Source organism: Schistocerca nitens, chromosome 4, assembly GCF_023898315.1.
Source record: "Schistocerca nitens isolate TAMUIC-IGC-003100 chromosome 4, iqSchNite1.1, whole genome shotgun sequence".
Lineage (NCBI taxonomy): Eukaryota > Metazoa > Arthropoda > Insecta > Orthoptera > Acrididae > Schistocerca > Schistocerca nitens.
Genome location: NC_064617.1, coordinates 196,259,697 through 196,278,637, shown reverse-complemented (window position 1 = coordinate 196,278,637; position 18,941 = coordinate 196,259,697). Strand labels below are relative to the sequence as shown.

Genomic DNA, 18,941 nt, shown 5'->3' with positions numbered 1-18,941 from the left:
GAAATTTGCCGAGTTTACTTCAAGACTTAAGATGTTTTAGAGGTTGTTTGGACTTGGAACATTTTTTGCGTTTTCCTGCTTTTGTGGATTTGATTGTTTCTGTGGATATACTCAGACAGTTATTTGAACTTTTGCCAAGATTCGTTAGGTGAACTTAGAATATTTCTATGGTGAGATGAAGTTGAACTAGTTTTGTCTTGAACCACGCTTGTGGACTTTGATTTTATTTCATGGTGTTGGATCCACTCAGTCAACTAGACTTGTGATTTATTGATAAGTGCGATAGTGGGGACTTGCGTTTCGGTCGCATCACTAGTTTCTTAATATCACCCTTCCTTTTGCGATCTATTAAAAAAAATTAACTGTGCGTTCATGAATGCTATTGCAAAATTTAAGCCCTTGGTGTCTTAAATCTGATTTTCTTGGTACAATACTTTTTCACGTGAAAGTAAAAAATAAACCTTTTTATTCACAGAAACATTTCGTGTGAGTGTGTTGGTCTTTTAGTCAGCAACTCGCAGCACTTTATATACATAAAATTCAAATTTATTGACTACAAACGGAACGTTTATACACTCCTGGAAATTGAAATAAGAACACCGTGAATTCATTGTCCCAGGAAGGGGAAATTTTATTGACACATTCCTGGGGTCAGATACATCACATGATCACACTGACAGAACCACAGGCACATAGACACAGGCAACAGAGCATGTACAATGTCGGCACTAGTACAGTGTATATCCACCTTTCGCAGCAATGCAGGCTGCTATTCTCCCATGGAGACGATCGTAAAGATGCTGGATGTAGTCCTGTGGAACGGCTTGCCATGCCATTTCCACCTGGCGCCTCAGTTGGACCAGCGTTCGTGCTGGACGTGCAGACCGCGTGAGACGACGCTTCATCCAGTCCCAAACATGCTCAATGGGGGACAGATCCGGAGATCTTGCTGGCCAGGGTAGTTGACTTACACCTTCTAGAGCACGTTGGGTGGCACGGGATACATGCGGACGTGCATTGTCCTGTTGGAACAGCAAGTTCCCTTGCCGGTCTAGGAATGGTAGAACAATGGGTTCGATGACGGTTTGGATGTACCGTGCACTATTCAGTGTCCCCTCGACGATCACCAGTGGTGTACGGCCAGTGTAGGAGATCGCTCCCCACACCATGATGCCGGGTGTTGGCCCTGTGTGCCTCGGTTGTATGCAGTCCTGATTGTGGCGCTCACCTGCACGGCGCCAAACACGCATACGACCATCATTGGCACCAAGGCAGAAGCGACTCTCATCGCTGAAGACGACACGTCTCCATTCGTCCCTCCATTCACGCCTGTCGCGACACCACTGGAGGCGGGCTGCACGATGTTGGGGCGTGAGCGGAAGACGGCCTAACGGTGTGCGGGACCGTAGCCCAGCTTCATGGAGACGGTTGCGAATGGTCCTCGCCGATACCTCAGGAGCAACAGTGTCCCTAATTTGCTGGGAAGTGGCGGTGCGGTCCCCTACGGCACTGCGTAGGATCCTACAGTCTTGGCGTGCATCCGTGCGTCGCTGCGGTCCGGTCCCAGGTCGACGGGCACGTGCACCTTCCGCTGACCACTGGCGACAACATCGATGTACTGTGGAGACCTCACGCCCCACGTGTTGAGCAATTCGGCGGTACGTCCACCCGGCCTCCCGCGTGCCCACTATACGCCCTCGCTCAAAGTCCGTCAACTGCACATACGGTTCACGTCCACGCTGTCGCGGCATGCTACCAGTGTTAAAGACTGCGATGGAGCTCCGTATGCCACGGCAAACTGGCTGACACTGACGGCGGCGGTGTACAAATGCTGCGCAGCTAGCGCCATTCGACGGCCAACACCGCGGTTCCTGGTGTGTCCGCTGTGCCGTGCGTGTGATCATTGGTTGTACAGCCCTCTCGCAGTGTCCGGAGCAGGTATGGTGGGTCTGACACACCGGTGTCAATGTGTTCTTTTTTCCATTTCCAGGAGTGTATGACGAATGTTTGTGCTGGCCCCAATAGATGATAGCAAAGCCAGATTTACTGAATTCCAGCCTTACAATGGGGAGGCATTCTGCTTAGCATGTAACATTTGCTTCACATCTTCCTTTATTGTTTTGTGTACTGGACATTATTCGTGCGAAATGCATATGGGAGCTTAGAGAACAGGAGACAATTCATGAGCTATAATTCTTTGTTTCATTATCATAACCCATCTTAAAACTGTAATTTAGCCACATTATTCATCCCACAGTTGCAGCACCAATAGAATATTTTCGTAATCAGAGGAGAAAGTTGGCAATTGAAATTTCATGACAAGATCCTGCCACAGTGAAGAACACTTTCGTTTTAATGATTGGCAACCCAGTTCACGTATCATGTCCATGGCACTCTCTCCCCTATTTCATGATAATATAGAAGGAGCTGCCCTTCTTTGAACTTTTTCAATGTCCTCCACTAGTCCCCTTTGATGCGGATTCCACGCAGCACCGCATTACTCTGGAAGAGGGCAGACAAGTGTAGTGTAAGCACTCTCTTTAGTAGATCTGTTCCTCCTCCTAAGTGTTCTGCCAATAAATCACAGTGTTCGGTTTGCTTTACCCACAACATTATTTATGTGATTGTTGCAATTTAAGTTATATGTAATTGTAATCCCTATGTATTTACTTGAATTTACAGCCTTCAGATTTGTGTGCTTCATCGTGTAACCAAAATTTGGTGGATTTCTTCTAGTACTCACATGGATGACTTCACACTTGTCATCATTTAGAGTCAATTGCCACTTTTCACAGCATACAGATATCTTGTCTGATCAGTTTGCAACTGGTTTTGATTTTCTGATGACTTTACTAATGGTAAATGACTGCATCATCTGCAAACAAACTAAGAGCATTGCTCTATGAATATCGTCAGCTGCATCACTATATTCTCTACTTTAAAATCTACAATAGCTAGGAAAAAAAGAATATTAGGGGTTAACCTCCTGTCAACGTTGAGGTCATTAAAGCATCAGCGCAAGATTCAATGAGGGACAGAATGGGGAAGCAAACCAGCTTGTCCTTTTCCTTTCTTAGTCTGATTCAAGGGAATCATGGAAAACCCAAATCTGAATGGATGGATGTGGATTTGAGATGCTGTCCGTCTGAAAGCAAGGTGAGAGTCTTACCACTGCACCAACTCCCTCAGCAGCTGAGAGGTAAGCTTCAAGTGAGGTTGCTGGGTAAAATACCACAGACACTGTAATGCATATGCACATTCACCATGCTGTGCCTATACAGAGGTCACAGTGTTATGTGGGACATTCATCTCAAGACAGCAGGCTTCTTAGTAAGTATTTGTTCTGGAGGACACATTTTAACTACAATATACACACTTCATATTCATGCTTGAGAAGTAATAATCGGTCAAGAAACTCACGGCATTGCAATGTACTACTATTCACAGTTAATAACGTATGGCAAAGGCACACATTTAATGACAATAGATATTGAATTTCAATGAAAATGAATACTATAATTACACTAACATTTTAGCTACATTTTCACAATACATAGTACACTTTATATTTTAATTCACAGTGTAATGTTCCTGTTAACTTATTGACCAACAGATCATGTGAGAATATAGAACAGAAAATTCCCCCACCTAAAGAACTTTATTTTCTTGATGCTCCAGAACACACGTCTACAATTACATTTCAGTCAACTTTTGCTATGTGTAATTAATAAACAAAGAACATGGCTGAGAAGAATTATATACAATGAAAAAATCAAATAACCTACACATAAAGACAGATGGGTAAAAACTGACACACTACAATTTCAGTAACTAATTATGCAGATTCATCAAAAATGGTTCAAATGGCTCTGAGCACTATGGGACTCAACTACTGTGGTCATCAGTCCCCTAGAACTTATAACTACTTAAACCTAACTAACCTAAGGACATCACACACATCCATGCCCGAGGCAGGATTTGAACCTGCGACCGTAGCAGTCGCACGGTTCCGGACTGCGCGCCTAGAACCGCGAGACCACCGCGGACGGCCAGATTCATCAATAAGCACAAACCTATTAAAAACAACACTCACAAAACTGTGAAATAACTTTTGTTAAATACTAAAATTCTTCAAAATAAGATACTTAACAATGAGTGGTTGTTAACTTTTATACTGAGTAAAAAAAAGAAAGAGATTCGCCTCACAAGTTTATTGTAAAAGAAAAATAATAACTTTGCATTGCTGACTCACCAGGCGGCTAGTAACTCGACCCATGAGAAGTCTCTCTGGCAGATCCATGGTATTGGCTATGGTAATTACTATGAGGCGACAACCAGTTACAGAAGGCCATTCCAACATATTGTAGATAACATCCTGTCTCCGGGTACAGAGCATGTCCAACTGTATGAAGAGAAGTAATATAGTCTTGGCAAGAAATCAGAAATTCTGCAGGCAAATTTATTAACATGATTAAGAGATTGCGATGATGAAAGAAGAGGCAATTTGAGACCTGTTCTCCTTTCCCATTTTACATTGTCTACTAACTGCCACACATGCCCATCACTACCATTAATTCTTGGTTCTGTAATAGCTCAGTATCAATGACCTTCCCTAACTAACTTAATTTTCAGCTTGTTATATTAGGGCAAAGTTCTGAATCTGAGAATAAAAAAAGAAAGGCACTTAAGAGGGGAGAGGCGGGAGGCGGGAGGAGGGAGGAGGGGAGAGGAGAGGAGCAGAGAAGGGGAAAGGACAGGCAGGTGTATTGGCAGAGGGTGGCTCACAATGAGATTGAGGGGACGTGAAAAGCAAGTTGGTGATAGGACAGAGGGGGTGGGAACTGTTGAGTGAAGGGTGTGGAAGACAGAAGGTCACTGTGCGCTGAGGCTATGATAATTTTGGGAGTGGAGAATGTGTTGTAAGGATAACTCCCACCTGCGCAGTACAGAAAAGTGGAAGGAAGGATCCAGATGGTCCATGTTGCGAAGCAGCCACTGAAATCAAGCATGTTATGTTCAGCTGCATGTTGTGGCTCAGTGTGACCTACTTTGCTCTTGGACACAGTTTAGCAGTGGCTGTTCATCTTGGTGGCCACCTGGTAGGCAATCATACCAACATAAAAAGATGTGCAATGGTTGCAACTCAGTTTGTATACAACATGGCTAATTTCACAGGTGGCCCACCATTTGACGGGCTAAGATATACCTGTGACACTACTGAAAGAGACGGTAGACGGGACACGTCTTGCACCTGGGTCTTCCACAGGCATGCGTTCCCTATGGTTAGGTGTTGAGATTGGGAGTGGCATAAGGATGGACTAGGATGTTGTTGAGGTTGGGTGGGCAATGGAACACCACTTCAGGAGGGGTGGAAAGCATGTCCCTCATTTCTAAGCATGACAATATATAAAGCCCTGACAAAGGACATGGTTCAGCTGTTCCACTCAGGGGTAGTACTGCGTAACAAAGGGAGCACTCATTTGTAACTGGCTCTTGGGGTGATAGGAGGGCTATGAGTGTGTGGGGGAAATGGCACAGGAAATCTATTTGCAGACTCGGTACAGGGGATAGCGCCTGTCTGCGAAGCCCTTAGTGAGACTTCCCGCATAATGGGCAAGGGAGTTCTCGTCACTGTAGGCACACTGTCCCTGAATGACCAGTCTGTATGGAAGGGATTTTGTGGTGTGGAAGGGATGGTAGCTGTCAAAATGTAGGTATTATTGGTGGTTGGTGGGTGTAATGTGGATAGAGATGTTGATGGAACCACCAGACAGGAGGTGGTCAACATCCAGGAATGTGGCAGGCTGGGTTGGGGAGAACCAGGTGATGTGGATGGGAGAGAAGGTGAGGTGGTGAAGGAATAAGGATAGATTATATTGGCACTAAATCCAGATCAAAAAGATATCATCAATGAACCTGAACCAGACCAGGAGTTTGAAATTTTGGGAGGTTTCCCCTAGATGGCCCGTAAACAGGTTGGCACATGGTGATGTCAGACAGTTGCCCATGGCTGTGCTGCAGATTTGCTTATACACCTCCACTTCAAAGGAGAAGTAATTATGTGTTATAATCACGTTAGTTAGGTGTATGAGGAATGAGGTAGTGGGTCTGGAGTCTGAAGGACACTGGGAAAGATACTGTTTGACAGCAGCAAGACCATGGGCATGAGGGATGTTGGTGTATAGCAGGGCTTCACAACATACGTGCTTGCGGAGCAAGCTGTGAGCAGCAAGGTGCGAGCACGGAGCAGTGCGAGTACGCTACCCCCACTACCGGACCAGAGCGGAGAGTGGGGAGAGTCACGTGGGGCACACAACAGCTGCCACCAGTCAATGTAAATCCGCGGGCACCTGCAGGGATATCACTCACGAATTATTACTGCGACAAATGAAACAAATAAAGGAGAATGTACACGTGCCACATAATTTTATTAGCTTAGAATATGCCTCTACATTCGTATTAATTTGTTAACTGTTACACAATAAAAGGTGTCACTGAAGTGTGGGATTCTCGGTTATCTTGTACTTTTTGCCCTTTACAATTGTGTCTATGTTCGGAGTAATTGTTCTTGTGCATTGTAGGCGCAGCGTGCAGTTTAAATTTCGATCAGACAATGCGTTTCTCAGGCGCGTCTTGTTACATTTCATTGCAAAGAACAGTTGTTCAGAAACATACGTGGAACCGAACATTGATATTATTGTAGCCGCCAGTTTGTGCAAACGAGAAAATCTGTCCTGAGGGAAATGTCTGTAGAATTCCAAAATGTTTTTCTCGTTCTGAATTTGTCTCTGAATTCTCTGTCACAATGCAGGTCAATAATTTCTAGTTGCAGCTCAGAACGAATCTCTTCAATATTCGCTGAATATGGAGAGGAGAACAGATCAAAATCACTGTCTAGTGCTGTCAGATCTTGAAATCGTTGATCAAATTCTTCCTTAAGGGCAACTAAACTATGTGAATAATGTTCACAGTCTTTGTGAACATCTTGCATGGATGATAATTTAGGAAAATGAGCTAGATTTCCTGTTTCCAGCTGACTCACCCAAAGTGTCAATTTCATTTTAAAAGCTCATATTCGATCTATGAAATGAGTAATTAGCAGATCTTTACATTACCTTGTAGCGAAATGTTCAAAGCATTCAGATGGCTAGTTAAATCTGCTAAGAATGCGAGATCACATTTCCATGAAGGCTATTTCAATTCAGTATCACACGTTATTTATTTCCATGAACGTATTTATCTCATCTAATAGGTAAAAAAAATCGATTTAATAATTCGCCACGACTAAGCCAGCGGACCTCGCTGTAATAAGGCAGGCTACCATACTGGCTTTCTACATCCTCAAGAAAGCTTTTAAATTGCCTGTGTTGTAGCCCATGCTTCCTTATATAATTGGTTGTACGAACAACAACACTCATCACATTTTTTAGAGTGATACTCTTTGCACACAAGTTTTCCTGGTGGATCACACAGTGAACGTCCCTTATTTCATTCGGCACGGTCAGTTTTTGCATTTTTTCCTTCCACAGCGCAATGAAACCTGATTTTTTCCCTGTCATTGCTGGTGCACTGTCTGTAGACACTAAAGAATTCCACGACAGTCCTATATTTTCAACACTACTTAAAATATCACCTCCGGTTGTAGTGTTCTTCATGGCTACTACATCGAGGAGCTCCTCCCTCACCTGAAGATCTCTATTAACACCTCTAATAAATATGGCAAGCTGCGCTGTTCCAATGATATCAACACTTTCGTCCAGAGCTAGAGAATATGCCATAAAATCTTTACAGATATTTGCAAGCTGGCTTTGGACGTCGTCTGCCATGTCCTGTATGTGACGCATAATGGTCATGTTAGATAATGGCACAATCCGAAACTGTTCAACTTGAGATGGACACAACTGTTCTGCTGCAACTACCAAACATTCTTTTATTAAATTGCCATCAGTGAAGGGGGGGCAGGGATTTTGCTAAAAGCAAAACAATTTTGTAACTCACTCTGACAGCTGCCTCAGTTGATTTTTCTTCGTCGTCCAGATCTTCTTCGGATAGCTTCCTTTAAGTTTAATAACTTCCTGTGCACGATCTGGTCCATCACATTTTCCACTTCCGTAGTCTTTCGCGTGGTACAACATATAATGTAGCTGCAAATTAAATTTCCTAAAAGAATTCAGCGTTTTGTGACAAACTAAACATTTTGCAACACCATCTTTTTCTGTAAACAGATAAAATTCCTCCCAATGGGGATTGAACTGCGAAAGCATGGTCGGGGTTACACAACGGCGACTTGACATGATTCTTAACCAGCGAAGTGACTGTTAGAGCTGATCGTAGTACTTTAACACAGTCGGCGCGAATTCAATAGGCACGCTGCGGCCCTATTCAAACGTGCGCACGAATTTTTCCCCTCTCTCTCCTCCCTCCCGACTCAGCGACCTTGCACCTGCTCGCGAGCACATGCCTGAGCAGACACGAGTACTCGCGCTCAAAACCGGCCAGTTGTTGAGCCCTGGTGTATAGGAAAGTGGCAATAACAGTGACCATGAGGTAAAGGGTGGATGGTGGAGAGTCACTGAAGAAGTGGTTGGTACCTTTGATGTGGAAGGCTAGATTATGAGCTATTGGTTGGAGGTTTTGGTCAATGAGGACTGAGATCCTTTCATTGGGAGCACAATGACCAGCTACAATGGGGCATTCAGAATTGTTAGGTTGCGAATTTTGGGAGCATCGTGTGTGGAGTGAGGAGAGAAATGGATATGGGGGAGAGTTTCTGGGAAGGGGGTAAGGCTTTAAGCAGGGACTGGAGGTTATGTTGGACTTCTGGGAGGGGATCACTCTGATCAGAGTCAGACAACTGACACATGCCTTCCGCCTGGTAGTGATTGCAACTTAACACGAAAGTGGTGAAGCCACTGTCAGCAAGTGTCAGGCTTGCTAACCGGCTTCTGTAAATTACATCCATGAATGCTTCAGAAAAATTATATAAAAGAAGTTTTCAACATAAAGCTAAACATTATTTTCTGCTGGATACAAGCACTGCAGAAAGTCAGAGCAAGTGAGGAGTGTCATAATTCTTGCTGTTAAGGTTGACTGGTGCCTTGCAAGCTCATGCTTTTAGATCCTTTACACCTTTGCACTGAGACAAATGAGAGTGAACAAAGGTGTGTGAGCATTATCAGAACAACTTGCTAGTGTTCATCATAATTCCCTTGTACCTGTGAACAAGGGTTTGTACTGGAAGGAACACAACAGAAAATGATAGAATGAATATTGAAGCATACAAACACTGTGGGAACAAGAGTGACCAACTGTGACTGTGAACCAGAGAGAACCAAATGCCATTCCCTTGCACTCGCCTGCCATTTCCGTATAGGAGCAGTCTTGTTCGCTGTGTGTTTGCTTGTGTTCTAGAGTAAATCAGGCTTTAGATGTTATAACCAAAATAATTTATTATCAGGCAAAATACATCAACAAATCTTTTTAAAAAAAAATGTCAGAACAGCATCCCTCAACTGGATAAACAACCATATATTTGAAATGAATGCAATACTTTTTAAACACGCATTAAAACAAAAATAATAATACACTAGTAAACCAGTCTCTCTCTTATAAGGTGCAATTCTTGAGTTACTCTTGCCGAAAAGCCAAAAGTGGAGCAGTGCAGAAAAATTGTCTAGAACAAGAGCTGTAAAGGATCTTACAGCTCTGAGCACTATGGGACTCAACAAAGGATCTTACAGCATTAATAGAATAAAGACAATCACATCTGAAACATAGCAGTCTTGAGGGACACCATTCTCTTGCACATAATTGTCCGTCAGAATTTTATAACTAAGTATAAAACAAAAATCTACAACAAAGAAGGAACTATAGATAGATTATTAGGTGTTACAAAACATCCATTCATGGAGCTGTCTGAGAATAATAATAATGTGCTTCCAAAGAATAATGTGTATACTCAGAATTCTTGAAAGTAATAGTTCTTTGTAATTTTTCTCTACCCAATGACAGCACCTTTAAATTTACTAAAAATACCAAAATTACAAATTTCCAAACACTTCTGATATGTTAATCACACACAGATTCCAAAGTCACCATCCTAAAAAGAAAAGTTACAGAAGATAACATTCAACAATTCTTTTACTCCCAAATTAACCCTCAAAATGTACTTTTCGTTACTTAATGAGAGAGAAACAAATTTAGCATAACTTGCTATATGGCTGTCGTAATCAATGCATCAGTATGAAACAGAATTAAAAATGAAAGCAGAATTATCCCTTTAGCCAAAGAATGTTGCAGACATTAATTCTTATGCTAGACTATCATGTACTTAAGTTTTCTTGATAATAAACATAAAGCAGGAGCACCTAAACAATATTACTTGAAATTTTTTAAATGTCTAGGCTAGTGAACCACAGTTGGACTAAGAGATACTCTATGAAGTAAATACCTATGACATACAGTAAAACAGCATATCATTTTCTTACCTCATCAACTAAAAGAACTGTTGGCAAGTCTTTCTTGCTTGGTTTTGTAAATTTCTTTTCAAGTATCTCTTGAGCTGTTTGTGTGGTCACTTTCTCACCACCCAGCTCTTTTAAAATTCTAACATATGCCTGTCTTGGTTCTGTTAGCTGAAGTCCGTTTATTTCAATGAACTGCAAGAAAATTACCTCATGTCAATACAACAAAGAACAACAAATGTGTGACATCACAAAATTTATCAAAATACACCACATTATTGTCGTTCTAATCACTCTATGAATCCACAATTAACTGCAGCAATAAGGCACTGGAAATTACACTTCACAAGGGAAAAAAAACTATTTTCTATTAAGCAAGTAAAACTTATAAATGTTTTAAGATAGTACTCAGCTTTCACAAGGAGGAAGTAGAAGACAATGACAAATCAACAGAGGAGGGAATGGGGGCCAGAGAGGACAGAAAAACATGAGGAAAAGTGAAACAATGACTAGGTTTTAATGGCTGTCAATGTGCTGTTTCCCTACTACAAAATACACATTTTTGAGAGACTGGTAATTCCCTGCTGCCAGTGACCAGCATTCATAATATACCACTGCAGCTATTAGCTTTACTTAGCAGCCTTTGAACCTAGAGAACAGTACAGTTCTAGCCTGCAACTACACCATAGATTTGGTATAAAACTTAACGGCTGCATCATACTGCTATCCTTTTACAATGCCTAGCAATTATGCAACAAGCAAAACAATCAAAAGTGCAAATATCTGCAAAATAGTGAACACTGTCTTGGGAAAACAAGTAAAATTAAATTATGGTAACTTCTGTTTATCAAGAGCAATCAGTCCATGTATTCCTGAGGAAACAAACTCTTAAATGCAATATAAAATGTAACTTAGGAAAGCCTAGGAAATACTCAAAACACGATTAAGAAGTAATCATTATTTCATAAATAGTACATTTATTAGTTTTTTTCCCCCTCATCAGTCCCACCACTAGCAATGTACTTGTCATTTGCATTGAAAGAACTGCAAGCTCTGGTGTATTAATGTAACACATCATAAGATTCCAAATACATTACAGTATCAGTTAAACACAAACGGATTTTGTTTGGTGGACCATGTACACTTTACGGTTCCAAGTTTGATTTTTCAATCTTGGCACGAAAAGTTAATCAAGGAAGTAGCACATTTAACATTGGCTGTAGCATTAATGTCAGGAAATATTTTAAAACAAGGTTTCAATGCATTTTCTAATTCTCTATTTTTAGAGATTATTCATAGTCATTTGTGAATTTTTTGCAACACTAAATTTATTTAAGTAGGATTATTCTGGTTAAATTGTATTAATTATTGTTAATCATTATTTTATAATTCATTATTATTATAAAAGTTATTATTTATTATTGGACAAATTTTATTATCCACTGTGAATAATGTAGTACTTGTATCACTGTAACATATTAAGACTTGTTCCCTCATAAAGTTAATATTTTAAACATTTGAAAATCTACGATATTAAGTAAATGAGATCACATTTTTTCCTAAGAAACATACTGCAATAACTTTATATCGACAAAAATAATCAATTTCAAAACATAATGTAACTAGTTGTGCACCCGTTGCTCCATTCGTGTGGGCTGCGTGGTCTGCACAGATTTTGTTTTGCTTTTTTTTTTTTATTGGAACTTTTAAGCTGTTCACAAACTGCAGCACCTTCTAATCTACTCACTCTAATTGAGACCACAGAACCATGGTCTTTTTCGAATATACCTCTGATCAAAAAGCAATTCTGGTAGCTGCTGCCAGAGTTTTTTTTTTCCAATCCTGCCTTTTGAGTTCTTGTGGTGATACTTTCTAAGACACTTTCATCCTCTGTTACCACTAAACAAGAAATGAAAGACCAATTTTTGTCCCTATTTCACTCTCTTAGGGGTTGAATTTTAAAAGACAATGAAACAGGTCCTGAGACGTCAAATATCAGTTCTCATAGATGTAGTTTTAAAATGCTACAGCAGTTCTTTGATAATAATTTATTGTCAGAAAAAAATCTTTCACAGGGTGTATACATGGTCAATAAAAATAATTACCAAATTTTTCGGTTAAAATACACTTTTTCTCAGGTGAAAACACAATTTTTTCGTGTTAAGTGACAGTACATTTTCCCTCAGAGTTGTAAAACTTATCAATACATTGGAGGGTAAAAGTTTTATACAGTAGTGTAGAACTTGACGGCACTTTAGGAAACGAAACACAGCTTTTGTCAGCTAGTCATGGCTCATGTCATGTTATATCGCCAGCCAATGAAAACTGATATTTAGAGCATAGGACACGTGATGTAGTCAGCCAATAGCAACATCACACTTAAGTAGTGTGAAAAAACAACTAGGAAAAGTTAATGTTTTAAATTAATATACACATTATAGCATAGCTACAAGCAAATACTCGACAATTTTTACCCCCCCCCCCCCCCCCCGCCAAAACTCTCTCTCTCTCTCTCTCTCTCTCTCTGTCTCCCCCCCCCCCCCCCCCATTCCAATACTAAATTAGTGATCCTGTGATGGTTAAATACCGTCGGAAAAGACTCCCTATGCTTTTCTTGCCATTGCCAGTCTACATTTTATATGCCCTCTAATTTGGCCATCATCAGTTATTTTGCTGCCCAAATAGCAAAACTCACAAACCACTAAGTGTCTCATTTCCTCATCTAATTCCCTTAGCATCCCCTCATTTAATTTGACTACATTCCATTATCCTCGTTCTGCTTTCGTTGATGTTCATCTTATATCCTTCTTTCAAGACACTGTCAATTCCATTCAACTGCTCTTCCAAGTTCTTTGCTGTCTGTGACAGAACTACAATGTCATTGGCAAACCTTGAAGTTTTTATTTCTCCTCCTTCACCTTTAATGCCAACTACATATATTTTTTTGTTTCCTTTACTGCTTGCTCAATGTATACATTAAATAACATCAGTGACAGGCTGCAACCCTGTCTCAGTCCATTCTCAACAATTGCTTCCCTTTCACACACCTCGACTCTTATAATTACTGTCTGGTTTCTGTACAAGTTGTACATGGCCTTTTTCTCTGCTTTCTCCCAGTCTACAAATGCTATAAACATAAGTTTGTCTTTCCGTAACCTATCTTCTAAGATAAGTGGTAGGGTTAGTATTGCCTCGTGTGTTCCTACATTTTTCTGGAATCCAAACTGACCTCCTCTGAGGTCGGGTTCCACCACTTTTCCATTCTACTGTAAAGAATTCGTGTTAGCATTTTGCAACCATGACTTATTAGGAGGAGAGGTGATACTCCTACGTGGTGCGTCCCAGGTGGCGGATAGGGAAGTCCTCACCGGTTTACTGGCGGACTTGAGTGAAATAAAATAGCTCTCGCGGACCAAACACACCCTCTGCGGTTAACAACCGTAGTTGTAAATCGGAGCTTGCTCCAACTAAGGTTGACAACCTTGGAAAGTCAAAAATGGAAAGGTCTTTTAGGAAAAAAATTCCACCGTCCTGCTCAAAAAGGCAGGAAAAGGCTACATCGGATTCGGTGGGTAGTCAACTAGAAGACAGCAACGAATTGGAGCGTTTGCAACCATCCAAATGCACACTAAAACACAAAAAGAAGATTAAATATGAGCAAATAAATTATATAGCAACACACAACATAAACTCTCTACTTCAGACCGGAAAACTCAAGGAGCTCACAGATGAACTAAATAAACAAAAAATTTTAATAACAGGGATCCAAGAAATGAGAAACACCACAGAGGACCCATTCGAATTACAAGGATACAGAATTTATAATGGGAAACCAGGACCGAGGGCAATGAAACAATGTCCCCAGTTTGAAACAGGGTTTTTGAACAGAGTAAATAAAAAGAATGTAAAAATCTTATTGAGAGATTTCAATGCTCAGTTGGGAAAAGAAAGGAAATATAAAGATATAATTGGAAAATGGAGTCCACATAAATTTACAAACAAAAACGGTCAAAGACTTGTAGAACTCTGCAGAGAACACAACCTTATATCTAAATCCACATACTTTAAGAGGAAGCCAAGTAAACTTAAAACATGGAAACATCCAGACTGGAGGAAGGGCGAGTGTCAGCTAGACCATGTCTGTATGGACCAAAATTTTCATAAGGAGATCCACAATGTTAAAGTACTGAGAGGAGTAGACACAGGCTCAGACCATTACATGGTTAAAATTAAAATCAAATTCACTCTGTTAAAGAAGGGGACCGGAAAAACTAATAAAATAAAAAGGAGGTTTGATCCACATCAACTAATTAAAAATAATAAGTACCAACAAATAACACAAACCATCAAATTAACAGATGATCTAGAACAACTAGTACCTAATCTTAAAAAAGAAGCAGAGAATCTAGCTCCCTTGAACCCACGAAGGAAACATGCATGGTGGACATCAGAATGTGACAAATTCCATGAAGATAAGACACCAAGCATGGTTAAAGTTTCAAACACATAAAACTGAAGATAATGCCATCAACCTAAAAAATGAAAGCAAAAAATCCACTCAAAATATTAGAAGAATCAAGAGAGGATTTCATAAAGATATTATAAACTCTATAGAAGGTAATTAACATAAAACCAACTCCAGGAACTTCTAAAAAATCTTTGGGAAACAACTACAACAGTATGAGGCCCCTACACTAATATTGAAAGATGAAGATGGAAGAATGACACACAGTAACAAGGAAAATGCAGAAATCATGGCAAAAGCATTTAACAAACTTCTGAATTGTGAGGAACCCAAAGAACCCTTACAAATCAACATAAATACCCCAATAAAAACCAAACCTAACAAAATAGACGCTCCAACTTTCCAAGAAGTAGAAAAAATTCTTAAAGAACAAAAAAATTATAAGGCATGTGGAGAAGATCAGGTTTTTGTTGAAATGTGGAAATATGCAAGTGACACAGTCAAGACCTCCTTACACATGGCTCTAACAAAAATTTGGGTAACAGAACGATTTCCCGAACATTGGACCACAGCTATCATCCACCCACTACACAAAAAGGGAGATAAGAGCAACCCAGACAACTACAGAGGAATCTCTCTCCTAGATTGCACATACAAAATTCTATCCAAGATCCTATATGAAAGAATCAAGGAGCAATTAGAACAGGAGTAAGGGAATATCAGGGAGGTTTCAGACCATGGAGAAGCTGTGCAGAGCAGATAATTAGTTTAAAATTGATCATGGCATACTACAAGAAACGGAACAAACCTCTGGCAATAACATTTGTAGATTTTAAGAAGGCATATGACTGTCTCCACAGACCTTCAGTATTAAAAATTTTAAGAAATCTAGGACTCCATCCAAAACTAATTAAAATAATACAACTCACTCTAACCAACACCAAATCAAAAGTGAAGTTTAGAGGAGAAATTTCGGAACCATTCCTCATAAAAACAGGCTTAAGACAAGGTGACTGTCTATCACCATTACTGTTCAACAGTGCACTGGAATACATAATGAGAGAATGGTACAAGGACAATCCAAAGAGGATAAGAATTGGAAGTGCAAAAGATGATATTAGCTTAAACTGCTTGGGATTCGCTGATGATCTTGCTCTCCTAGCCAACACCATTCAAGAAGCCAGGCAACAAGTGAAATCACTACAAGAAATAGCAGAGAAAGTAGGTCTTAGAATATCATTTGAAAAAACGGAGATTATGCTAACTGATCCACCACTTGCAAACAAAATTACAATAGGAGAACAGGAAATCAAAATTGTTGATAAATTTAAATATTTAGGCAAAATAATAACATACAATCTAAATGAGAAGCCATCATGAGAGAATAGAATAAAAAAACTGAACTATGCAAATTACACTACCAAAACTACATACAACAAAAAAAAGCCTATCTATAGATGCAAAATTGAAACACTATAAAACAGTTACACAACCAGAAATAATGTATGCAGCTGAAACTATCTTCAAAACAACTAATACAGCACAAATTGACAGAATACTAAAAATAGAAAGAAGAATAATTAGGACATGTATAAACAAACAGTATAAAATAAATGGACATTGGAGAATAGCATCAAATGAAACAGTATATAAGAAAATAGAACCAGTCATGAGCACAATCAGGAAGAAACGCATCTCATTCTTTGGACATCTGATGAGAACTCCAGAAAACAGAATTAGTAAAAAAATAATACAAAAATTGTGGAATAGCAAGAGCGACATTAAATGGATCACAGAAATTAAGGAAGATATAAAAACTTCAAATTACAGTAGATGACCTAAAAAACAAGACAGAGAAAACCAGAATACTGCAAGACCCGCAAACCAGACTACAAATGAAAATCAATAAAAGGAGTACAGGAAGAGTTGTCTCAGATGAAGAAAGAAAGAAAATATCTGAAAGAATGAAGAAATATTGGGCAGACAGAAGAGCAAAACACCTTTCATATAAGAATAGACTAATAATTATATTGCCTAAATATCATATTAAGTTATTGTTGAAGCAAATTGTATCCCTATGTAACAACTTGTTTAGAACTTTGTATTTTTGACTAGAGTGGTCCAATGAAGGCCATAAAATTAATAATAATAATAATAATAATAATAATAAAAATAATAATAAAAATAATAATAAACTGACACTTCGGTAATTTTCACTCCTGTCAGCAGCTAATTTATTTGGAAATGGAATTACGACATTCTTCTTGAAGCCTGAGGGTACTTCACCTGTTTCATGCATCTTACACAACAGAGGAAAGAGTTTTGTCATGGCTAGCTCTCCCAAGGCTACCGGTAGTTCCGACAGAATATCATCTACCCCTGGGGCCTTGTTTTGACTTAGATCTTTCAGAGCTCTGTCAAATTCTTCTAGCAGTAGCATATCTCCCACCTCATCTTCAACTGTGTCCACTTTCCTTTCTATAACATTGCCTTCAAGTTCATCTCCCTTGTATAGACCCTCTATATACTCCTCCCATCTTTCAGCTTTCCCTTCTTTGCTTAGGTCCAGTTTTCTGTCTCAGCTCTTGATATTAATACAGCTGCTCCTGTCTTAGTCAAAGGCCCTTTTAATTTTCCTTTCGAATATATCTACAAGGGTGGTTTGAAAAGTTCTCGGAATCACCATGAGAGGTCAGCACTATTGCAATGAGTTGTTCATGTGATATTCATTGGACTGTTGCCTGTAAACACGTGCCATGACAATGCTCTTGGAAGAGAGCTGTGGCGGTGATGTGGCTCTGTTGTTCCCACATAGTGCTTTGTGAAGAAAAAAAAAGTGATTAAGTACTTTGTAAAGAATGGTATGAAAGCAAAGGACATTCAAGCCAATTTCCAGAATACATTGCGGGACTCTGCTCTTTCATATTCAACTGTTGGCAAGTGGACATATGAATTTAAATTTGGTTGGGAGAGCTCAGATAACGATCCCACAATGGTCAGCTAAGATGTGTCACTACTCCAGAAATCATTGCAAAAGTGCACAAAATGGTCATGGAGGATCTCCGGTTCAAAGTGCATGAAATTTCTCAAGCTTGCCAGATGTCATCTGAAAGGGTATATCACATTTTAACTGAAGAATTAGAAATGAAAAAATTATCTGCAAGATGGGTGCCGCAACTCCTGACGCTGGGTCGAAAACGCATGAGAATGGACATATCAGAACAATGTTTGGCCCGTTTTAGGAGAAACGAACAAGATTTTTTGAGCCGGTTTGTGACCATTGATGAAGCTTGGGTGCACTACTATACCCCAGAGACAAAACAACAGTCAAAGCAGTGGAAACATGCTCTTTGTAGATTATCTCCCCACTGGGCAAACAATTACTGGAGAATACTATGCTAACCTCCTGAACAAATTGCAACAAAAGATACGTGACAAAGGGCCAGGATTAGCAAGGAAGAAAGTCATCATCCATCAAGACAATGCTTGCTCGCACACCTGCCGTCACCATGGCAAAATTACATGAACTAAGGTATGAATTGTTGCCACACTCGCCTTATTCACCTGATATGGCTCCGTCAGACTTCCATCTCTTCCCAAAACTGAAACTTTTTCTTGGTGGACGAAGATTCACTTCAAATGAAGAACTGATAGCTGGAGTTGACAATTATTTTGCAGGCCTGGAGGAAATTCATTTGCGAGATGGGATCAAGGCACTGGAACATCGTTGGACCAAGTGCATTAATCTACAAGGAGACTACATTGAAAAATCAAAGAAGTTTCTGTGATGTAAGTACTTTTTTCCCTATTCCGTTCCAATAACTTTTGAAACCATCCTCGTATCTTTCCCCTAGTGAAATATGCTTCTAAATCCTTATATCTGTCCTCTAGCAATTCCTGTTTAGTCATTTTGCACTACCTGTCAATATCATTTTTTAAAGCTGTGTATTCCCTTTCGCCTGCTTAATTTGCTGCATTTTTAAAATTTTCTCCTTTCATCAAATAAATTCATT

At 39.8% G+C, this 18,941-nt stretch overlaps 1 protein-coding gene across 2 annotated transcripts in view; it reads right to left on the bottom strand.

Moving 5' to 3' along the window:
• Nucleotides 1–18,941, bottom strand: part of LOC126253250 (origin recognition complex subunit 1) — a 138,940-nt gene that overhangs the window by 63,022 nt on the left and 56,977 nt on the right. For both annotated transcript variants that reach the window (XM_049954453.1, XM_049954452.1), the window contains exons 5-6: nt 10,488–10,658; nt 4,253–4,402 (exon numbers count right to left, since the gene is read on the bottom strand). In XM_049954453.1, coding sequence (XP_049810410.1) covers nt 4,253–4,402; nt 10,488–10,658 — 321 coding nt within the window. The remainder of the gene's footprint in view (nt 1–4,252; nt 4,403–10,487; nt 10,659–18,941) is intronic.